The 24,426-nt window shown below is 41.7% G+C and overlaps 1 protein-coding gene and 1 long non-coding RNA gene across 4 annotated transcripts; one reads left to right on the top strand and one right to left on the bottom strand.

Annotated features, from left to right (window-relative positions):
- Positions 1-884: 884 nt before the first annotated feature.
- On the bottom strand, positions 885-23,338 carry LOC117808281. Of its 3 annotated transcripts, none has more exons than XR_004630207.1 (4): positions 22,914-23,337; positions 22,481-22,807; positions 22,286-22,399; positions 885-1,300 (listed from the first exon to the last, which is right to left on the bottom strand). It is a non-coding gene; the product is annotated as an uncharacterized LOC117808281 (long non-coding RNA). The 3 variants fall into 3 exon arrangements; XR_004630208.1 differs by lacking the exon at positions 885-1,300 and adding an exon at positions 20,466-20,856 and having other exon boundaries at positions 22,481-22,830; positions 22,914-23,338; XR_004630206.1 differs by lacking the exon at positions 885-1,300 and adding an exon at positions 20,466-20,856 and having other exon boundaries at positions 22,914-23,335.
- Positions 20,651-23,352, top strand: LOC117808273 (angiopoietin-related protein 4-like). Its single transcript, XM_034677922.1, has 7 exons — positions 20,651-21,174; positions 21,264-21,374; positions 21,493-21,580; positions 22,077-22,190; positions 22,311-22,406; positions 22,502-22,774; positions 22,879-23,352. Exons 1-7 carry the CDS (start codon positions 20,707-20,709, stop codon positions 23,058-23,060), a joined length of 1,332 nt encoding a protein of 443 aa, XP_034533813.1. The 5' UTR covers positions 20,651-20,706; the 3' UTR covers positions 23,061-23,352.
- Positions 23,353-24,426: the final 1,074 nt, after the last annotated feature.

Genomic DNA, 24,426 nt, shown 5'->3' with positions numbered 1-24,426 from the left:
TAACAGTTCAAACAAAAAGGAAGATAAACATAATAAAACAAGGTAAATAAACAAAAATAAATAATAATAATACATATTTTTACATTCACATTTTTTGACATTTCACGACCCCCTATTTGTGTCTTGTGATCCCCTAAGGCAGGGGTGTCCAAAGTACGACCCGGGGGCCAATTGCGGCCCCAGGTCCATTTATTTATGGCCCCAAGCTTCCATCTTAAATTGTGTTATTTATAGCAAAGAAATTAATCACAGTTTCCTTCTACAAACAAAACTAAAGTCAATCCAGAAACGTCTCAAAAAGCTTCACATGGACTACTTGTCTAAAAGCCAAAGCTCTGGGAATTCTGCAAGAAGGCAATAAAGAAGAAACACAAGAACTCTTAAAGCTGACAGGTTTTCAAATTAATGTTTTCATCATGATGTGAAAATGTTCTTGATGAACACTAAAACTTCAGAAGACACAAAAGAGGACACAAGACAAGATCAAATTATGAAATTGTGCAGAAAAGGCAAAATTTGGTGCATCAAAAATGTTCAGAACTCAGGAAAATAATTATTTTGTTCTTAAAATGTTTCCTGCTTGTCAGAAAGGTCTAAAAAAAACCACATAAAAAAGAAGTGTGATGAAATCTAGATCATGATCCTGCCATAGGAAAATAATGATACAATATTTTTCCCACATTGCCCGACCATAATGCGAAACATTTTCCTCCAGAAGAAGATAACGTTTGCTCATGTGTACATGGCTTGTGGAGAACTGAGGACTACCTAGTTACTGATTTATTGAGACAAAATTTAAAATGATTGTTATTAAATGAATATTTCATATATAACTTTTGGTATTCCTAAGTCTCAGTAGGAGCCACTGGCCCTGAGGTATTCTGACAACATCATATGTGGCCCTCTTTGAAAAAAGTTTGGACACCCCTGCCCTAAGGGGTCCCAACCCACACTTTGGGAACCCCTGAGCTAGAGGGGAAAACGTGAAGTCATCCTTGAGTTTAGTTTTCTATCATAAAGGCTGTTAAGACATAAAGACAACAGATTTCAAGGTGGCACAAAATTCAAAGCTGTAGATTTAGTTTTGCTGTCATCATATGATTGTTTGTCGTTTTAATTCACCCCGAACTTCACAGGTTTTGTCTTGAATCCAGGCATCAGCATGAGGAAACGTTTGGCTGATTAGTAACTGCATCAGTTCTTCTGTTAGCCGACTCTTCCCAGAGATGTGAATCAAACAGTGACGCTCTCGTGTGCCGGCGTTTTCCTCAGGTAGGAAAGCTCGGCTCTCCAGTGACCACTGTGAACAATGGAGGGATTGGCAGGTCAGTCTGACCTGGCAGAAACAGCTAAACATTTTATAAACACAGCATCCAGCACTGACCCAAGAGGAGTGAGGGGGTCAACAGTTTAACCTCTGAGGGGTCAAACTGTCCCACCCTGGACAAACAGATAGCCAAAGATACCAAAGAAGAAGACTTCTTCTGTGGTCTTCTCGGGCGTCCTCAGGCTGTTCAAGGGGCGAAAATAAAGGAAAGGGCGTCTCCTTTCATGTTGGACCTGCATGCATCATGAGGCCAGAAACAACAGCTCACTTTTACGTCTTTACATTGTGGTATTGTTTCCATCCACCCCGTATGACCGCTGTCGTCAGGAGAGAACTGGAGTCCCCTCTCAGCCTTGATCTCCCTGGGTTGTTAATAAAGACCACGACGTAAGTGCAGCATTTAGTGCAGGGACACCTTTCCAACGAGACACACAGATGGAGGAAGTTGCTGTTGGCTGGAAGTATCGAGACGTTTAATAGCGTCTCTTTCCTCCAGGTCAGCCTGACCACCGTCCAGACCGCCGTCCAAATGGTCACGTTCACAAAGGATTTAATCGGGCCCAAGAGACGTGAACACATCCTCATACACCCAAACCGTGTTTTAGTGTGCCGCTGACACCTCAACGTACTGCAGCTTCAGATCCACAAATACAAGAGAAATACATCCACTTCCTTTACATCACATATGTTATAAAACAAACAACATATCTCTGCTGTTTGTTTGAGTCTAGATCTATTTTAAATGTTGATCTCTGTTGAATATTTCTCGAGGGCATAAACTTGTTTATTCTGCAGCCAATCAGGGCAGCGTGTGTCCCTCCTCCGTGTCTGCGGTTCAAACATGTTTATGACTGCTTCCTGTTTGGCCTTGCTGGACTCTCCTTGAGGTGGCTGTAAAGAAAACATGTTTTGCTGCCAGTGTCTCTGGACTTTGATTCTTACTCCATGCTGACGGACAGGTATCCTCCTGCCTCCATCCTGTCAGTATCACTGTGCTCTAGGCGGGGAAATGACCACGCAGGGCTTTGTTCTGTTATTGACCTGCCTGTGTTTGTCCTCACAGTGTGTGTTTTTGTCCAGGCTTGTCATTGTGTGCAAAGGTTTCAACTACTTTCTGTGAAATCTGATGATGCCCTGATTCATCGTTGCTCACAGCGACAGCTATAGTACAAGACAGAGAAAGTGACCCTACATCTTAAAATCACAGCACAGCCAATAAATGATAGACGTTAAACAAAACAACACAAACTAAAGGTAGGAAATGTCACATGATACCGAACAGTAAGCTAAGAGAGCAGTTGTTGTTGTTGAAGAAGAGAGAGATCGGTTGTTGTTGAAGAAGAAGAAGAGAGAGAGTGGTTGTTGTTGAAGGAAAAGAAGTAGAGAGAGCGGTTGTTGTTGAAGGAGAAGAAGAGAGAGTGGTTGTTGTTGAAGAAGAAGAGAGAGAGAGAGCGGTTGTTGTTCAGGAAGAAGAAGAGAGAGAGCGGTTGTTGTTGAAGGAGAAGAAGAGAGAGCAGTTGTTGTTGAAGGAGAAGAAGAGAGAGCGGTTGTTGTTGAAGGAGAAGAGAGAGAGTGGTTGTTGTTGAAGGAGAAGAATAGAGAGCGATTGTTGTTGAAGAAGAAGAGAGAGAGCGGTTGTTGTTGAAGGAGAAGAAGTAGAGAGAGCGGTTGTTGTTGAAGAAGAAGAGAGAGTGGTTGTTGTTGAAGGAGAAGAAGAGAGAGCGGTTGTTGTTGATGGAGAAGAAGAGAGCGGTTGTTGTTGAAGGAGAAGAAGAGAGAGTGGTTGTTGTTGAAGGAGAAGAAGAGAGAGCGGTTGTTGTTGAAGGAGAAGAGAGAGAGCGGTTGTTGAAGGAGAAGAAGAAAGAGCGGTTGTTGTTGAAGGAGAAGAAGAGAGCGTTTTTTGTTGAAGAAGAGAGCGGTTGTTGTTGAAAGAGAAGAAGAGAGCGCAGTTGTTGTTAAAGAAGAAGAAGAGAGAGTGGTTGTTGTTGAAGGAGAAGAAGAAAGAGCGGTTGTTGTTGAAGGAGAGCGATTGTTGTTGAAGAAGAAGAAGAGAGAGCGATTGTTGTTGAAAGAGAAGAAGAGAGCGATTGTTGTGGAAGAAGACAACTCTTCACTTATTTACGTCTCTCTGATGAAGACAGACTGGCTGTAGGATGTAAATATCAAACCTATGAAGCCAAAGGGAAGGCTGTAAATATTTAGTGTAGAAACTGTAAGAAGCAAGTAAAAACAGCGATTTGAAAACCACTGGGAACATTACCGCCAACAAAGTAAACAATGACTCAGAACGAAAGAGAAAATATTCATTTTGGAGAAACTGACACATACTTAGAGACTAAAAGTGAGTGAAACAAAGGTTATGCAACACTCAAGATGATGCAATCAAACCACATTTACAAACACAGCAAAAAGCAGGACTGTGTTTGTGATGACTAAAAAGTAGTTTAAAGGTTGCAGTGTAGAAATGTGAATATGTTGGGCTGTTTAGAGGTCAGGTTCTAGATTGAAACCAAGCTTGTTGGTGAGGCGATGAGGGTCCTCAAGGAAAAGAAGCTCCTGTGATGTGTGGGAGATATGATCCTCCATTTGTCAAGTTTTTACCATCAAAACATCCAGAAGCACAACAACCACTGACTTCTTCTTCTTTGTATTAAAACCAGTGCCTTCCCCAGGCCGCTCTCTAATATCCTAAATATCACACACTGCACCTTTAAGTCTTGTTTGTTTGTTCTCTACTCTCAAAGTGGAAAAAAGTCTTGAACCCTGCAACTCTTCAAGTTTTGTTTCCAGACGTGAGAAATGAAGCCAATGCAGAAGTGTTCAAAACTGCAGTTCCTCGAGTGTCCACTTGAGGCTGGCTCTGGAAGTACCAGAAACCACATACACACCCATTCAAATAAGACGATCTTTACAGCAGACATAAACATGTTTACAGCCTGGTTCAAAAAATTATTCTTGTCTGAATAGCTCATTTCTTGGTCGACACACACTGTACAGGGGGTGAATTTTCTCATAACGAGGCAGTTTATAAGATATTAAGATTACAAGTTTTGCATTATGAGAGGCACAGCTGACTTGATTGACAGGCAGGAACACTGTAGCTGTTAGCGAGGAGGCTCAAAGCCCGCCTCTTTACCTCACACTAGCTCAACAGAAGTTAGGTTGAGTTCATCATTTCCAATAAGTCACCTGCCAACAATCAGCTTCAGAAACAGATTAGTGACGTCATGGATGCCAAGTCCATTTATTATACAGTCGATGGCTAAAACACACATCATGTTGAATATCAGTAAAAAGAAGAAAAAGTCAGTTGATAAATACAAACAGATTTGAACCATTAAAAAAAGCAACAGAGGACACAAGAACGATTCAGATTCTGTATTCTGAATTTAAAAAATGTCTGAAAATCTATAACTATTTATAGATTTCTCTCCATGTGGTCAGAAATAGTCGTACGGGCTGAACATGTGAGTGTTTCCTCCTCGTACTCTCACTCCTCGGGGTTTCCTCCTGGTTTCTGGGTAAAAGGTGAACTGTGGCGGGGAGAGAGTTGAACTGTCTCGCAGCGTAGGTCACGGGCAAGCAGAGCGTTAAGTAATGTGATGGCAGGTTCAATGAACCGGCGAGGCCACATGTGAGTAAATATCTGAACTCAGGCGGGGGGTTAATACCATGACCAAGAAGGTTAAACAGGGTTTGAGTTTCAGAAATAGAGCAGAGGTCAGAGAGGGATTCATATTTCTGACGCTCAGACGGAGAGAATGTGAGTTTAAAGATGGAAACAGTAAAACTAAATTATAAAGGGCTTTCAAGACAACATTAAAGAGAAACATACTGTAAAAAAAAAGGAATAAAAAGTTGTTCAAAACAGAGCCAAGAATAGTTTGAATATAATGAAATTGAAAGCTATGACAGGAGTAACCTGCTCTTTCTCTGCTGTTGGGAAAGAGTCTGGCAGCTCCATTTATGAAAGTCTGGATTTGTGGAAACTTACTCTGATCCGTGCAACAAAAAAAAAGAATGTCTGCCTCTGGATCTCTGCTGGGTGACATAAAACCGAGAGGGTACTTGGCTGCAGAAAGCAAGAATAGGAAGTGAACAAGAGGTTACTGCCAAAGAGGATTTTTCCAGTTCTGGGGTATTTTGGGGACGGAGAGCACAGATGTTTTGAGGTAAAAGCATCAAATCTGCAAGGAGAAGTCTTATCAACGTCCAGAAGCAGGAAGTACTCAGTAATTGAGTTAAGAGTTCAGTTTTTATTTGATTAAAATCACTGAAGTTGAAAGAGATGTACAATCAGGTGTCATCAGTGTAAAAACAGAGGCCCATAATATCCCTCAGGGGAGACATGAAAGAAAAAGAAAGACAGAGCGCCCTTTGGGAACAGACCAGTCAGAGTCCGGGAGGCAGACACCCTCTCTACTTTTAAGAGTAGGCTTCAAACTTTCCTTTTTGATAAAGCTTATAGTTAGAGCTGGATCAGGCTTGGACCAGCTCTTAGTTATGCTGTTATAGGCTTAGACTGACACACTGGGATGCTGTCTTTCCCTCTCTCTCCTCTCTCTGCCTGTCTCTTACTTTAACTCCATTTCTCCTAAATGCTGCAAAGTGCTCTGCTCATGGTGGATTAATATAAAATCAGACTGAGTCCTGTCTGTAAAATGGGACTGGATCTTTGTATCTTAAAGAGCTCATAGTGCCCTATTACCCCTCTAGAAAACTACACTCACAACATGCAGGCCTGCTCCTCGTACCTAAAGTCTCTAAAAGTAGTATGGGAAGTTGAGCCTTCAGCCATCAGGCACCTCTTCTTTAGAATCATCTACCAGTCAGGGTCCAGGAGGCAGACACCCTCTCTACTTTTAAGTAGGCTTCAAACTTTCCTTTTTGATAAAGCTTATAGTTAGAGCTGGATCAGGCTTGGACCAGCTCTTAGTTATGCTGCTATAGGCTTAGACTGACACACTGGGATCCTGTCTTTCCCTCTCTCTCCTCTCTCTGCCTGTCTCTCACTTTAACTCTTCCTGTCCCATTAAAGTTACTAACCATAGACCTTTCTGGAGTCCCTGAGCTCCCTTGTCTCGTAGGTTCCTGCTACAACTACTACTATCCATCTCCCCACTATCATCTCTCTCTCTCTCTTCATCTCCCTCTATCCCTCTCTCCAACACGGTCTCAGCAGATGTGTGTCTAACATGAGTCTGGTCCTGCTGGAGGTTTCTGCCTGTTAAAGGAAGTTTGGCCTTGCCACTGTAACTTGCTAAATGCTGCAAAGTGCTCTGCTCATGGTGGATTAAGATGAGATCAGACTGAGTCCTGTCTGGAAGATGGGACTGGATCTGATCCGGTCTTGATGTTGGGTCTTTGTTAATAATAGAACATAGAGTACGGTCTAGACCTGCTCTGTTTGTGATTTGGCGCGTTATAAATAAAGATTGATTGAGAATAAACTAATTTAAACTCTGTTGTAAAAACAAACCTCCCTTGAGTTGACTGGATGCATCCCTTCATTCAGCATCAACAAGTTGTTCCCTAACAGCTCCTAAAGTTGTTCTCAACAAGTCTGAACGAGTCGAATGCTTCAGCTGAAGTAGCTGTCAGATGGTTAAACACTGTTGGCAACCTCTTCACCCCACACCTTAGATTGGGATTGAGTGATGCGTTTCACAACCCGGGGGGAACTTTCCAAATCAACAATCCAACACTTTGGCAGGGTTTAAGTTTTTCTTTAGGACTCTTTCTGCAGAGTCCTGATCCTCCTGCTCATCCAGCTCTCTGCTGTCCTCAGATACACTCTGCTGTCATTCACCCCACATGAATCTGACTGTCTTTAAGAATTCTGCCTGCAGACATGAACAGACGCCATGTAGTGCTTTTACGAGCTGGATTATGATGGATTGACGGTCCACCAGAGTGTCTCTTTGACAGAAACGCCTCAAGCTGTTAAAGGTGGAGGTTAAAAGTTTGATTGCACGATTAAGATATTAAATGTAATTCTTTGAATATTCTTTGGATTTTGTATGCAGACACAACATTTTGCACCATTTGCTTTTAAAATATTTAACAGCAGAGGAGGAAACTTTGAGAAACTGATGATGCAGGGACACGTCAGAGAATGCTGTCATTAAGATTTAAATCAGGGGAACATGAAAGACTCAACGAGGACTAATGCCGGTCCACTCAGCAGTCTTTGATTAATGTCTGTCTGGACAGAAGCGGCAGACCTGACGTCAAGATCTGCGTACGGGGCTTAAGGGAGATCATTTCAGAATTTAAAATAAAGCAGATAAATGATGAAGAATCTCAAACTGCACCGAGCCTCGTAGAAACACAAAGTAAAAAACAACACTCTGAGTTATATGTCTACCTTTTGTCTCACTCTCCGATCAGGGAGTGGATGCCTCAGGGAACGACGTCGCTTTCTAGGTTAAAGTGCAAGCCGTAGAATCCGATTGTAAAAAAAAAAAAAAAAGAGGCAACAGATCCCAGGAAAGTGGGAGTGCACGGATACAGATGCTGCATGAGTGTGGAATCTGGGTAAAAGGTCGTCCTGATGCAAGTGAATGAGCGGAGAGAGAGAGAGATTCCACCACTGAATTGTAAATAACAGCTGCTTTCAATGAGTCCCTGGTGGCGTCAACATGAGGCCGTGTAGTGAGTTACCTTTCACACACTTTTCTTTTGTGCCAAATGTTCTGAACAACCCCCAACATGAGAAAAAAACAGAGAGGTGAGCCAATTATAACAGGCTGAAGACTGTTTCCAGATACATCAGTGAGGAAAATACAAAAAACATTAACGTGAAATAACGTGAGGATTTAATGTGATTAAAGTTAAAGTTAAAGGAAACATACACTACCAGTCAGAAGTTTGGACACACCTTCTCATTCAAGGGTTTGCATTTATTTTAATTATTGTAAACACTGCAAATTAATACTGAAGACATCTAAACTATGAAAGAACATATATGGAATTATTTAATTTTTTAAAAAGTGTTAAACAAAGCAGAATATTTTTTATATTTTAGATTCTGTAAAGTAGCCCCCTTTTTCCTTCATGACAGCTTTGCACACTCTTGGTATTCTCTCAGTCTGCTTCATGAAGTGGTCTCCTGGAATGGTTTCTAATGAACATGAGCCTTGTCAAGAGTTCATTTGTAGAATGACTTGCCTTCTTAATGTGTTTGAGACCATCAGTTGTGTTGTTCAGAGGTAGGGTTAGAAGAAAGGTACTTTATTAATCCCCAGGGGGGAAATTCAATTTTTTCACTCATGCTATTTTTGGACATGCTACACATACAGGTTTTTTTGGTATATACATACAAATGCACACACACATGCAGTGAACATGCTTAGGGAGAGATGTCAGAGTGAGGATGCTGCCATCAACCAGCGCACCCCGAGCAGTCAGGGGTTCCGTGCCTTGCTCAAGGGCACCTCGGCAGTGCCCAGGCAAGTGAACCAGCACCTCTCCAGCCACCAGTCAACTTGCCAAAACTTCATCCATACTGGGGCTTGAAGTCCCTATGGACTGAGCTACTACCACCCCAATACACAATGGATAGCTCTATTTGACTACTGTTGTAATCCAGATTATGGCAAAAGTATTAGTATCAGTATTAATCTACAATGTTGAAAATAATTAGAATAAATAAAAAACATTGAATGAGAAGGTGTGTCCAAACTTTTGACTGGAAGTGTATGTGAAACTGTGGAGGATTTAATGTGATTAAAGTGAAACATACATTAAATACATCCTCATTAGTTTACTTTTTGAACTGGAGAAGTTAAAACCAAGCTCAATGTGGTTCTGGTCTCTGCCAAGAAGCAGTCAGAGTAAAGTAGCTGCCTCATAAAACCACAGACATTCTTATTAGTGATCTTTAAAGGACACTTTTACACCGCCTGTTCAAGGTGGGACTATTCCTCTGAAACTACAGGTTGGCCAGGTTGTGATACAGACGCTGTTACACAAGAGACAGGTGAGTCAATGGAGGAGATTGGTACAAAACAAGGTGTTTGTTTACACATCACGCCTCCTCTGCTCCCATAGGACACTCACACCACGGGACAGGCTTTGTTTGGTTCAGTGTAAACATACAAAGGTGAGCTAGTGATGGAGTCGTGTTGTTGGATATCTGTGTAAAAAGATCTCAAAGCTTTTTTCTTTTGCTGCAAAGAAAATACTTGCTGCTTCTACTTTCATGCCTCTGATTGATTATGGTGATGTTTTAAATCTGCACACATCAGCTCAGTGCCTTCATCCTCTGGATCCTGTTCATCCTGGAGCTCTGAGGTTCATTACAAGTCCTAAAGGCACTTTTCAACCAGAGGAACTTTCCCCCAGAACTACGTGTGTTTCAACCACTGGACCCAGGGTGTAAATTTAGTTCAGGGGTAGATAATCTCCCCCCTGAAGAGCCCCTGCTAGGAGGGGTAGTACTTTTCAAAAGTCCTGGGACTTTCGGGGGGCGGGGCCTGCAATGCTGAGCCGTCCACAATGACATCACACACATCTGTGATTCTCTTGATTTCTCTTTCTTTCTTTAGTTTTTATTTGTTCTATCTTTTTTGTATGTGTGTGTACTTTTCAAAAGAAGAAGCTGTGATTCTCTTGATTTAGCAGCTTGTAACAGTAGTCTTCTCTCAGCCCACCGTGAATGCGTCTCTCCTCCCGGTGTTCCGGTTTTAAAAGTGACCCTGTAAACTGGAGACCTTCAGCTGAACGTGTCAGTGTTTGTGGAGTTTACACAGCTGTTGAAACACAGAGGGAGTTCCTGGGAATGCAAACTAGTTTAGTTTTTATTAAGATTTCAAAATATCCTCATCAGATATTTAATGATCGTCTAAAGATGTTTATGAGGGATGCATCCGGCTGAGAGTCTCCAGTTAACAGGGTCGCTGTTTAAACCAAAACATCGTCTGATCTCTGCCACGGCTTTTTGAGTTCAAAAGGATTTTAAAGCCGTGTTGAAACGTCTTTGCTACTCGCGCTTATCTCCTCTCACGTGTTGATTCATTCGTTGCTTTTTCCATGTTTTTAACAGCAGGCGCAAAATTTTCACTTTTTTCATGTTTTTCTAATTTTGGAGCACAATTTCAAATTTCATGAAAATGTATTTTTTCGACAGGAACCGGGTCAACTTTTTTGTCAAATTAATTTTTTTCAAAAAAAAATTCAAAACTTTTTTTCAATTTTTTTTTGTCAAATTCATTTAAAAACAAAAAATTCAAAACTTTTTTGTCAATTTTTTTTTTCAAAATTGTTTTTTCAAAAAAAAAATTCAAATTTGTTTTTTTCAAATTTTCTTTTCAATTTTTTTATTATTATTATTATGTTTTTTGGCAAATTTTTCCAAAAAACGTTCCCAGTCATTGTTTTTTCCATCTGTGATTCTCTTGATTTCTCTTTCTTTCATTAGTTTTTATTTGTTCTATCTTTTTTGTATGTGTGTGTACTTTTCAAAAGAAGAAGCTGTGATTCTCTTGATTTAGCAGCTTGTAACAGTAGTCTTCTCTCAACCCACCGTGAATGCGTCTCTCCTCCCAGTGTTCCGGTTTTAAAAGTGACCCTGTAAACTGGAGACCTTCAGCTGACCGTGTCAGTGTTTGTGGAGTTTACACAGCTGTTGAAACACAGAAGGAGTTCCTGGGAATGCAAACTAGTTTAGTTTTTATTAAGATTTCAAAATATCCTCATCAGATATTTAATGATGGTCTAAAGACGTTTATGAGGGATGCATCCGGCTGAGAGTCTCCAGTTAACAGGGTCGCTGTTTAAACCAAAACATCGGCTGATCTCTGCCACGGCATTTTGAGTTCAAAAGGATTTTAAAGCCGTGTTGAAACGTCTTTGCTACTCGCGCTTATCTCCTCTCACGTGTTGATTCATTCATTGCTTTTTACATGTTTTTAACCGCAGGCGCAAAATTTTCACTTTTTTCATGTTTTTCTAATTTTGGAGCACAATTTCAAATTTCAGGAAAATGTATTTTTTCGACAGGAACCGGATCAACTTTTTTGTCAAATTTCTTGTCAAATTTAAAAAAAAATTTTTTTTTTGTCAAATTCATTTTTTTCAAAAAAAAATTTCAAAACTTTTTTTTCAATTTTTTTTGTCAAATTCATTTTTTTCCCAAAAAAATGACAAAACTTTTTTGTCAAAAATTTTTTTTCACATTTTTTTTTCACATTTTTTTTCACATTTTTTTTTTCAATTTTTTTTTTTCAAATTTTATGTAATTTTTTATTATTATTATTTTTATTATTTTTTCTATTTTTTCCAAAAACCATTCACAGTCATTGTTTTTTCCATCTGTGATTCACTTGATTTCTCTTTCTTTCATTAGTTTTTATTTGTTCTATCTTTTTCGTATGTGTGTGTACTTTTCAAAAGAAGAAGCTGTGATTCTCTTGATTTAGCAGCTTGTAACAGTAGTCTTCTCTCAGCCCACCGTGAATGCGTCTCTCCTCCCGGTGTTCCAGTTTTAAAAGCGACCCTGATTAAACCAAAACAAAAGACCCCGTAACCTTAAGTCTCTAACTCATCACCGCTCCCTGTATGCTCCAGTTGGCTGGTCTGCTTTGTCTTCCCGTAGACTAAACCACTGGAAGCTGCAGTCTGCGCTCTGTGACCCAGTGACAAAACTTGTTTTTGCTTTCGGTCCCCAGAGAGCGTCTTGAAATGGGAAAGAGGAGCTTCAGATACGCTGCAGGAGAGTTTGGGATTGAGTGACGTTGTCTCTTTAAATGTTTTTAAAGCAGATTGAAGGGGTTGGAGGAAGATGATTACTTTGACTGAAGACTTCCTGTCATGTGATCCATTTTTGTGTTGTTTGTAACTTTGTTGGAACAAGCTGCTGCTGGTCTTGACCAGGACACTTAGAAAAGAGATTCTTAATCTCAGTGAGGTTTTCCTGGTTGCATTAAGCTGTAGCTTTATGTTTGGGTTAAATCCACTACAGTAACTCATGTATTCAAAATGTATTCAATAGGTCCGGTGCTGATGAACAAATTACTGAAGCTGACAGAGAGGTACAATCAGGTGTCATCTGTGTTAGGGATGGGCATTGATTTTCAAATATTCAAATATTCGTTCACTTAGTAAAAATCAAAGAGTTACTTTGAATATTTTCTCATTTTAAAAGTACAATTTTTCATTGTTTTTACAGGTGCCTGGTTGTAATACGGTATTCCTGCCAGACGGTGGATATAGAGCGTCTTAAAGCTGCGTGCTAACCGCAATAAGTAACAGAAGAAGAAGAATGCTAACTGCATTAAAGAGCAAAAGAAGAAGAAGAATTTCTGAATCTCACACTACACACATATTTCCAGAGACTGACTGTAAAACGTAAACACACACACCACGTCACAGAAACACCGACATAAAGATCGAGACAGACGCTGTCAGTGCCCGCTACTAGCAGCACCTCGTCCTGCTGCTGGTTAACGAGACTGCCACACAAACGGGCTGTTAATGGGACAGGTGTGTGTGTGTGTGTGTGTGTGTGTGTGTGTGTGTGTGTGTGTGTGTGTGTGTGTGCAGCTTCGAATAGATGCCAATGATTATCTAACAGTATTTTGTCTTGAAATGCCCGTCCCTAATCAGCGTAGGAGTCTGCCTCAGGAGAAGGAAAAAGAAAGACAGGAAGCACTTTGGGAAGAGACGCCCAAGGTACCAGGGTACAGGTCGTTTTTTAGAAGATCCCTGTGATTTGGCGGTGAGTATGAAGGTCTGTATTGTACGTTTCTTGGAATATTGTGGCGCCAGCGGTAAGCGATGAACAATTTCTGGCGAACACTTTCTTTCCTGTGCTGCTTCGTTGGCAATCCGATCTAACAACTTGAGAAGCGGTCACATGTTCAGATCTCAAAGTGTCTGCAAATGAACTTTGGTACGACTTGGTTCACTACATCCCCCCTTAAAGAGCGCCTCTTAATCTGTTTCTGGTGAGTCTCAGTTTCACTGTTAACAGTAAGTGACACAGAGGTTCACTCGGGCTTCCTTCAGAGGTATGAACCCAAAGCTCCGATGCTCATGAACAAACTTGTTCGTTTGACCAACGTCCGAAAGAAAGCTAAATTTGTCGTGGTGTTTTGTTTTCTCGTTCCATGTTTGCGTTTCTAAAAAAAACCCAGTCCAGTCTAAAGTCTCTGTTTCCCTAACTTCAGATTTCTGTTGTTCTCTGTCGTTTTCATAGAAGTGTCATTTGAGGTTACTGATAATGAATACACAAACAGCCAAGATGAGGACAAAAGCTAAATATAATCCCCGATCCCTCCAGCTGCAGATTTCTGGATGTTTTCGTAGCTCCGGGTTCCTGATGTGGAGCTCTCCAGCTGAGCACGTCTGATCCTACACAGAGTCGGGGGATTTTCTCCCCCTCGGGCTGATGCAACATACCAGACACGTGACAACACCCTCACCTTTCACACACTAACCCACAAGTGCCTAAAAACACAGTCCTCCCCTTCCTCCAGCGTCCCCCCGCCCCTCCGTGGAGCTCATGTACTGTACATGTGCAGGACTGACGGGACGTGCTGTTTGTTGTAATCTGAACAGTTACAGTGCCCTCGAGGGATGCAAACATCAGGAATGCTTTATGATGCCAGTGGATGCAAACCGTCATCATTTCCTATCAACATCAGAGTTTGGTGCGTTCAGAATCTGCAGATAATCACTCTTCAGTTTGGTGTATCATCATTTTATCAGAAATCAGCTGCAATGTTTGTCCAATCACAGATGACCCAATGCAAAATAACAGTTTACAGTGTCACCAAATCAAACTTGCATAACTTCTCTTGGGTCAGTTGTTTGAAACACAAATATATTTCTCTGCAAAAACTAAAGTCCTGCAACAAATGAGCAGAACTTCATTCAGAGGAACAAACTGCTAATTCAGTAACCACGCCAAAATATACCAAAATACAAAACTAACACTATCAAGAAATGAAAGAATGATACGATAAAAATGACAGATTAATGAAGGAGATTTTTGCCACCAAGGACAAGTCTGTGTCAGAGTCAAGGAAAGAGCTGCAGCGCTGTAACGTCAATCTTACTCCAACTGAGCAGTAAAGATGTTTGTCTATCAGAGTTCCCCATGAAATATCATCAACTTTCACAAAATCAGAGAAGACACTTTTGGTGGCTTTGTTGTACAAGTTAAGTATAAATTTGTACAGTGACTGATTTTGAGGGAATGTATTCCTTAAGGCCACCAAACACACACACACAGCTGTAAACTCAACAAAGACATTCCATAGCCTTATTAAGCTGAATAATTAAGGTCCAATGGTCAGTCTCTTTTAGCTCCGCTTTTGGTCTACACCAACCTCTTAGTTACTGCAGAATCTGCAGATGTTTTTAAGTCTTTATTAAAAATTCACTTATTCAGGAAGGCTTTTAATTGATTTCTACAGAACCTTTAATTCTTTTATGGATCATGTAACCACTGAAATTTTTATGCTGCCTATCGTTTTTATTTTCTTATCTGCATGTCTTTTCTTTGTAAAGCACTTTGTGATGTTTGTCTGTGAAAAGCGCTATATGAATAAATATACTTACTTACTTACTAAAGGTTCAAATGTCCTCCAGCTACATCCTAACTTCATCTGCTTTTAGTTTTACAGACGAATTCCATCAGATCCGTGTCCCATCCATCACAGCACCAGATCTGATAGCTTTCTATTCTAGTCAATGTGTTAACTTCCACTGGATCCGCTTCGTTCTGTTCCGGCTGTGTCTCTGATCCGGCAGGTCTGGGCCCTCCGGATCAGATACACAAGACTTCTATTTATGCCAGATGCCGGATCACGACAGAGATTATGAGTGGTGGAGCTGTAGTCTTCGTTTTCTACGTCCTGATCATGCAAACATCCCATGAAGGGTTTCCTGGAGAGAGTCAGCTCGTTACCTCTGCCCATGGTACTCTCTCTCAGTTTTTGCATGGTATGATTATGAGGAGTGTCACAGTTTAGATTCTAGATCTGAAAAATCTAATGAAATGAGCATTCAGAGAGAGACAAGGAATCAAAACACTTGAGATGACTCAGAGTAGCTGCACTTCAGGAACCGTAACACACTGCAGGAGTTTTGGAATACAAAAAACCTCCAGGAACACGTTAACTCGGACTGGAATATCTTCCTGCTTCGGTGAATTCACCGTGTTGTAGCCCCGCATGGTCAGACCTATCTCTGCATTCAGGTTTTACCGCCAAATTCAACCAGATCTGTGTCCGGTCTGTCTCCAATCCGTCACAGCACCGGATCTGATAGGTTTCTATTCTAGTCAATGTGTTAACTTCCACTGGATCCACTCCGTTGCGTTCCGGCTGCGTCTATGATCCGGCAGGTCGGAGTCCTCCGGATCAGATACACAAGACTTCTATTTGTGCCGGATGCCGGAGCACAACGCATCAACCTCAACAGAGCAGATGGAGCGAGACAGGAAGTCAGGTTTCACCAAAACAAAATGAAAACATCCGGTTAATTTTCAGAATAAAAGACTCTGTGTTATCACCAGATCGTATTTCACTTAACTACAACAACAAACCAAAGTCATGATGAGCGGAGCCAGGCCTGGAGTCAACAGGTCAGAGGTTTTCAGAGGACCAGAAAGACAACATGAGGAGAGGAGGAGGAGGAGGAGAATCCTTGATTCAGGGATTACAGCGGGAAAACCTCAGTCACATGACTCCAGCTGTCCGGTGGTCCTGCTCCGTGTCAGCTGATCTAATCATACTTTGATTTAGTCAGGAAGACTTTGGAGGTTTTTTTTGACCAAATATTGTGGATGGTATTGACACTACAAGCAAATAGTGAAGGTGAAGGTTCTGCTGGAAACCAAAACTTTGAACTGAGACGCCCAAAATGCTTGAAGAGCAGAGAAGGCCAAATACTGAGATACTTCTCTGTGGATTAATTTCTAGAAGCAGCCCCATTCAACTCTCAAAACAAGAAGAAATGTGAACTGATGTTCTTCAAAGATATCAGAAAGTTTTTAATCAATATATTTCATAAAAAAAGAAATGCATGTGAACATAAACTTACAGTAGTTCTTTCTGTGTGTCTACGAACCCACACAGAACTAGCCAAGTCTGCAGCTCCTCTCAGATTTACTAAACTTTTTGACCTCCAGCTCAGTTTTTACTCGACTCTCTGCTCTTGAGAAATAAAACATCTCGAAGAATCAGTCTCTTCTTGTGAACTTGGAGGCGATGAAACTTAGAGAATTCAAATGAGCATTTAGGGGGCTGAGATGAAAATGCATTGGCTGCTGTCCAATAAGGAACTTTAAAGGGGCAGCACACCATATGGATGCAGATTATCACTTCAGAAAGTGAAATAAATCAAGAAAACAAGACTGTTGATATTATTCAGAAGTTTTTCGTCAGCTGCCTTCAAAAGAGGAAAATAACAGAAGAACTATGAAAGCATGCTCTCATCAGACCATGAAGGTCTCCTCTCAGGACTTTGTAATGCCACCTCATATTGGAACAGTTTCAACACAAACAGTCCGGTCTTCCTGTGTCTGGACGTCTGACCGCAGAGGAACGGACACGTGCCCAAACAGCCGTTTGGGACGTTTTGTTCTGACACAGCCGAACGAGGAAGAAGGAGACTGAGCTGCAGACACGACTCTGTGCCTCACGTCAGCTGAGCCCAGCTGAGCGCGGGAGACGTGCAGACCTGCAGCCTGCAGTGCTGATACGTGCGCTTACTCACAGGTTCACTGTGCAGTCTGAGGATTGCCTCACAGCTGAGATCAGTCAGTGTGTGAGGGTCTGACGCTGACAGTAGTGATGTAAAGGAAGGTACATTTCCTGCAGCTATATATGGAATACAGACGAGTGAAGTCAGGTATCTGGAACATATTCGAGCCAACGTTTGTTTAAGTTTAATCTTCCCGGACTTTGGAACTGTGCTAAAAGCTATGCAAATAGAGTTTCACACTGACGACGTGGTTTCACTTTGAACCTTTTCTCTTTCTTCCTTTTATAGAAATGAATAATGACTCAGCTGTTCAAAGACCTCTGAGTCAGTTGACTTATTTAAGGTGCCACGTCAGAGAGGTTTTATTCAACACATAAGTCATTATTATTTTACTTTGCATGATAGAAACTGTGTGACTCACAAACTTCAGATTAAAATGAACCATTTTGGCCTTTTCAGTCGTTTCTGCTGTCGTCATGTTTCACTTAAAGCTGGGGTTGGTCGTCAGATTTAGATACACTTTTTGTTCTACTGGATAAAATGATCTTCATGTCCCGATGGTCATCAATACATTATGTGTTCTTAAAAAATAGGTAAAAAAAGCTGCTATCTACAGCCGGAGTAAACCTGGGAAAACACCAACCAATCCCTGCCATCAGGAGCCAAATGATGAAACTAATCACATCCCCTCCTGCTGTTCTGCCTGAGCGGCTGAAGGCTCTCGACCCCATGGTGGTCAAGCGAGCAGGTGGGAGGGTGAGTTGGATGGAAGAGGAGGACCTGAGACTACGGTAGGGTGGGTATTTGTGTATGGAGGAGGTCAATGAGGTACTGAGGAGCTAAGTTGTTGATGGCCTTGTAGTTCTTGAAAATGATGCAGTATTTAATGGGAAGCCAATATCTCCATCAGCTCCTCTCAGATCCTCCGGCAGGCTGTTCCATCGTCTCGGAGCGTCAGGGCTGAAAGCAGCGTCTCTGAATGTTTTCGTTCTCCTCTGAGGAACAGCTGAAAGAGAGGAGCCGGAGGATCTGAGAGGCCTTCCTGGTTCATACACTAAAAGCAGAGATGTAGTCTGGTGCGAGGCCATGCAGCACCTTAAATCTAGTGGAAGGATTTTAACATCTTTTTTTGTTGCTTAGCGCCGCTCGAGTGGCTGCTTGTTGCAGCAGCTCTCTCTTCGTTGTTCTTATATCTGTTTAGTTCTCTTTGTATTCGGAGCCTGTCAGGACTTTTAATGACTCATTTGTTAGCCATGGACACCAAACTGACTACATTTGCAGGGGTGTTTCTACTCTTTTTGTTGCTGTGTGTGTCCGGAGATCCTACGTGTAACCATGGTCACATTGTTTCCATACCAGATCAGCTGTTAGCAGCCCGTAGCATGTCGATGCTAAACGATGCTAGGCCCGATGTTCCCTGCGAGCTGAGGAGAAGGAGGCGAGGACGACATGATGGTACTGAGGTGCAAGCTAAAAAAGATGTCATCGACCTGTCCTTCCATCCACCGTTATGGGGAATGGAAGATCTATCTACGATAAGGTGGATGAGCTAACCCAGCACCAGAGTAGCATCATGCTAACAGAGCTAACACCGGACACGAACGCCACATTGGAAGGATTTCACCTGCTGTGGGCGGATACAGGAGAGCAGGACTGAACTAACTGGAGAAGAAGGCCAGCTCAGTCCTGGACCCTGTGGAGGTGGTGGCTGACAGGAGGATTATGGCCAAGCTGTCGTCTCTGATGGACATTTCTTTTTTATATATATTCTTGTTGAAATTCTTGTACTGTACTGCTTCTTGTTTGCTGCTGTAACTCCATGAATTTCCCCGTTGTGGGACGAATAAAGGAGTATCTTATCTTATGTTATCAAAGTGTGCGGGGCGCTGGTGGCCTAGCGGTCTAAGCGGCCCATCGAGGCTACAGTCCTTGTCGCAGAGGTCGCCGGCTTGACTCCCGGCTGGTCGACCATTTGATGCATGTCATCCCCCACTCTCTACTCCCAACATTTCCTGTCTCTCTTCAGCTGTCCTGTCAATAAAGGCCAAAAAGCCCCAAAATATAACTTACAAAAATAAAATCAAAGCATGAATCAGTCTCTGTGTTACTCAGAGAAAGAAATGTTCTGAATTCATTATGTGGCGTCAAATGTTCTTAAATTGATGTAACAAACAGAAAACTACAGAGCCTCTCTTTATTCACACAAATAAACCCTTCAGCTTCCTCTCTCTCCCGCCTCCTCCTCTCCTCATATACCATTTCTTTAAATCCCTGATGCGTCACTCGCTCATTGTTTGCCAGATGAACGGTTGGAGTGTTCAGTGTTCAGCCTGACATCTGCACCTCATCAGAACACCACGTGCCTGGTGTCTGGGTGTGTGTGCGTGCGCGTGTGATTGTTGGGTTTTTTCGCTGTCAGGAATGAGGCCTGAGGGTTGAACTTTCCCCTACTTCTCACACTGACTCCTCCATCTTTGACTGTTCTCCAACATTCCTGATTCATGCTGCAGACACTGAAACGCTCCAGCGGATCAGCTATCGTTGTTTAATGTGTGGAGGGAGAAGATAAAAGATGATCTGATACTAGAGAGGGGAGATTATCTCGTTAGTCAGAAAGTCAGGAAGCCGCTCGGGGTTGTGTTTTGTTTGTTAAATCGTTCTGAATTTCCAGACACCAACATCACTCCAATCAAAGTTTTTCAATCAGGAACAAAAAACTCAAAGCACAGACCGTCTGATTTGTAAAGATGTGATTATTAGGGGCTGCTAAAGTTTGATACGTGCAGAGTTGTAGGTTTATAAATGCTAAATAACACAAACATGAGTTTGTGGATTGTTCCAACAAATGAAGGGATGAGCTGACATTGTTTTTGGATGATGCACAGAAAAAAGACGTTTCTGTTTCTGCAGATTTTTATGTTCTTTACTTTTGTGGGACGAATAAAGAACTATCTTATCTTATCTTATCTCATCATGTAGGAAATATTTCAGGTTTTTCTGTCAGACACACAAAACAAGACCGCAGAGGATTCCAGCTTTGTCCCGGTGACACTGATACGAGCATTTGTCTCATTTTTCTGATGTTAAATGACCAAATTTCAAAAAAGTATGACAGTAAATGTCTGTTTTCAAAGGGATAACTTGAGACACAGTTTGCTTTTTCACACTGTAGAATGATTTCTTAATTATTTCCCCAACAAAAGAAACGTCAAACTATCCGTGTAAAGCATTTGTCTCCCTTTTCTGATGTTTAAAGACCAAATTAAAGAGAAGTATGACTGTAAAGGTCTGTTTTTAAAGGGATAACAGGACACACAGTTGGGTTTTTCCCACCAAAGAATGAATTCTTAATTATTTCCTCAACAAAAGAAACGTCAAACTATCCGTGTAAACATTCTGAAACAGAAAATAACACAAAACATCAAACGTCTCAGAGTTTAATCAGTAATTTGGAGCTTTCATTGCATCATGGAATAGCTTCCACTATGAAACATGTCCACGCCTCCAGCCTCATTCAGCCGCACCTCCACGCTCAAACAACCAATCAGAGGAGAGCTCAGCTGCAGCACTCTGCTATAAAAGCCCACAGTGCCATTCAGGAGCAGACAACAGAGACAGAGACTTCAGAGCGAGACTTCAAAGAAAGACCTCAACAGATATTAAAGATGAAGATGCCACAGCTTCTCGTCCTCCTCCTCACCATCCTGATGCACGCAGCGACCGCCTTCCCCTCTCACAGCAGAGGGCAGGAGAAGCGCGCCTCATGGGATGACGTGAACGTGGTGGCTCACGGCCTCCTGCAGCTGGGTCAGGGTCTGAAGGAGCACGTGGACAAGAGCAAAGCTCAGATGAGAGACGTCAACGCCAAACTGAAAACCTTCAACGCCACGCTGGCCGAGCTGGAGAGGAAGCAGAAGGAGCAGAGCGAGGACCTGACGGCCAGGAGCAAAGAGGCGGAGGAGAGGGAGAGGAAGGCTGCAGAGCAGAGCGAGGAGGTGAAGGCGAAGGTGGAGGAGATGAAGAAGCAGGTTAACTCCAGGATGGACGTGCTGGAGGAGAAGGTGCAGGAGGCGCTGAGGGAGCCCAAACTGGAGAGCAACAACAGCGAGCACAACGGAGCCTCATTCATCCAGGTGAGGAGAGAAACCTTCATCCATCAGGAAACTTTCAGAAGGTGATCTTTGAATCAAACGTCTAACTTTTATCTTCCTGCTTGTTTCAGAGACTTCTGGCCTCTCAGAACCGGCGCATCGATCAGCTGGTGGAGAAGATTCAGCAGCAACAAGACAAACTGGAGAAACAGAGTCTCCACCTGCAAGCCCTGCAGAGCAAGGTGAGTTACACCGCCTTAAAAATGCACCGCAAACCTCACAGCTAAACTCAATCTGATGCACGCTGTTTTACAATGACATCATGGCTCAGTTTCCTGACCTCGCTCTCTGTTCCACCAGGTCTCACACAAAAGAGTGAAATCCCAAAGACGCAGAGACGAAGAGACGGTGCTGAGGGGAGAGGCGGAGCAGAGCGTGCAGACTTCAGGTGAGAAAAACGACCTGAAAGAGGAACTTTGAACGAGGGATGATGTTGGACAGACTTTGAGCAGAGCTGTTTGAGTGCTGAGTTAAAGCTCAGGTGTTAAATCATCACTCAGAGGACTTAACCTTTGCCCTCCTTTCTTTTTGCACATCTTAAATCACTTGAAATGAGGTGAATCAAACACTTGAGAGAGTGCATGCCTCTGAGATGTGCAGTGATGTATCCTTCCGTGACATAACAGCAGGAGAAGTTCACCTTTGCTCTTCATTTTACAATGTTTGACTCGCTGGCAGCGTGGCTCACATGCGGTCCAAAGATCAGGAGAAACTAGGGCAACAGCTTTTAAAACACACCTACTGTGCGGCTGCAGCTCTGCCTCTGCATGCTCGTATCTCATAAAGAAGTTAAAGATGTAGAGATTTAAAAGTGTGGGAATGAATCATATCTCTGATGCTTGAATCCTCGTCTGATCAGTTCTCTCTTTGTTCTCTTCTCTCAGGTTTGGCCAAAGACTGTCATGAACTGTTTGTGCAAGGGCAGCGAGCCAGCGGCGTCTACACCATCCAACCAGAGAGCTCACAGCCCTTCAACGTCCTCTGTGAGATGACCTCAGGTGAGTCCCTCTCTTTAAGCTTTAAGCTCCTGCACACATGACGCCTCAAGGCAACACATTTTTTCAAACTTGCTGCATGTGACGTGGCTCCTTACCTGAACTTCCTCTCTCTGTGTTCAGAAGGTGGATGGACTGTCGTGCAGAAACGTCTCGATGGATCTCAGAACTTCAACCAGCTCTGGGAGAGCTACAGGAGAGGCTTCGGCAACCTGCACGGTAAGCAGAAAGCAAACTCTGAATAAGGAGTTCATTATGAAGCTGCAGAATCAAACTTTAGAGGTGAATCTAACCTGATGTTTGTCCTCCTGCAGGCGAGTTCTGGCTGGGCTTGGAGAACATCCACTCTCTCTCCAAACAGGGACAGTACGTCCTGCAGGTGGAGGTGTCTGACGGGGCGGGGCAGCAGGAAGTCGCTCGTTATGAGTTCCAACTCGACGGAGAAGAGAAGATGTTCGCTCTCAACCTACAGCCGGAGTCTGAGGGTCAGAACATCATGACGACCGGAGACGCCGGTGTTCCTTTCTCCACCGCTGACAGAGACAACGACCTCGCCAAAGACGCCAACTGTGCCAACATGCTCTCAGGTAAGACTGCTCCACCTTCATCGTCACCTTCACCTGAGCACGCACACACAGATCATCTACAACATCAGCAAACAGAGATATTAATGAAATGCATCTGTTCACAGGCGGTTGGTGGTTCAGCAGCTGCGGAGACTCAAACCTCAACGGCAAATACCCCAGAAGGTGGAGCACGCTCAGACGCCATCACACCAGGAGACAGGGGATGTTCTGGACGTCCTCAGAGGGACAGAAGACGCCCGTGAAGACGACTCTGCTGAAGATCGCTCCTGCACCGACAAAACATTGAGTTCAGTCTCTGACTGGACAAAGAACTGAAGTCACGTTGTCTCTTCTTCAAAAGCACATTACCGATCTCTGGATCCTCACGTATTTCTATGCTATGCTATAAGTTATCGTTTCTGTCACATTGACAGGTTTAACTTAACTTCCTTTATAAGGTTTCTCTTCTCATGTTGATATCTGTGTTTTAAAGACTTTATATGTACAGAGTATAAATGTTGACATGTGTGCACTCTAAACTTTTTATACGTTTCATTGCTTCAAAGTGGATGAAAATAAAACTCTAAAGATTTTATGAATACTGTTTACTCGCTCTTTGTTTAACAGTTAGCACGACACAATCACAACATCAACACAAGCTCCTCTCATGATGAACATGAGTGAGGCCTGATGGAGATTTGTAAAGGGATGGCTGTGTTTTAATACATGATGAGTCTCTATAACTTACAAATAATAATATAAAAAATAAATCATTATAATACAAATAATATAAATATAAAATGATAAATGTGAAACTTTAAATTGATATATATATTAGAATTAATTTAATACATTTTATTTTAAAGGTAATTCCTCCTTCTAGAGTACATTTGCACTTAAATGACAAGTCTCTATGACTTACAAATAATAATATAAAAATAATGAATTATAATATAAATAACATATAATACAAATTAAATAAAGAATGAATTATAATCAATGTTTATTAAAATATTATTATAAATATACCATAAGTAAAAAATGATAAATGTGAAACTTTAAATTGATAAATATAAGAATAACATTTTAATTTAAAGGTAGTTCCTCCTTCTAAAGTACATTTTCGATTAAATGACAAGTCTCTATAACTTACAAATAATAATATAAAAAATAATGAACAATGATATAAATAACAACAAATCATAATATAAATAATAACAAATAATGTTAATGCTATAATAATAAATTCTAATTTAAATAATAAATAATCATATATATATAAATTATAATATAAATAATGATAAATATTGATAAAAATATTAATATATATCAATTTCACATTATTATTTGTTGTTTATCTTATAATAAAATTTAAATGTTAAGGTAATTCCTCCTCCTAGAGTACATTCTCACAAGTCCTGTGAAACAACATGCTGCAGTGACGCAGGTCTCCATCTTTATAAATGAAGCATAAACATGATACCTCACATCAGATCCTTCATCACTGCAGAGGCTGCAGCTTCAACCAGGAGACTTGAAGTGAAACACAGTATGTGATGGACTCTACAACGTTAATTGAATATTTCAGGTTTGAAGTGATTGATGAGGATTTGTTTGGCATTAAATGTCGCCCTCTGCTGGTCAGAAACGGTACAACATATGAAGATGTTCAC

The sequence above is a fragment of the Notolabrus celidotus genome, chromosome 2, assembly GCF_009762535.1.
Source record: "Notolabrus celidotus isolate fNotCel1 chromosome 2, fNotCel1.pri, whole genome shotgun sequence".
NCBI classification, from domain to species: domain Eukaryota; kingdom Metazoa; phylum Chordata; class Actinopteri; order Labriformes; family Labridae; genus Notolabrus; species Notolabrus celidotus.
The sequence above is the reverse complement of the archived record's forward strand: the minus strand, read 5'-3'. Positions and strand labels throughout refer to the sequence as shown.

Coding starts and splice junctions, on each gene's coding strand:
- LOC117808273 (XM_034677922.1), top strand. CDS start 20,707: ATGAAGATGCCACAGCTTCTCGTCCTCCTCCTCACCATCCTGATGCAC. Junction 21,581..22,076: donor GCAGAGCGTGCAGACTTCAG/GTGAGAAAAACG, acceptor CTCTTCTCTCAG/GTTTGGCCAAAGACTGTCAT. Junction 22,775..22,878: donor CTGTGCCAACATGCTCTCAG/GTAAGACTGCTC, acceptor ATCTGTTCACAG/GCGGTTGGTGGTTCAGCAGC.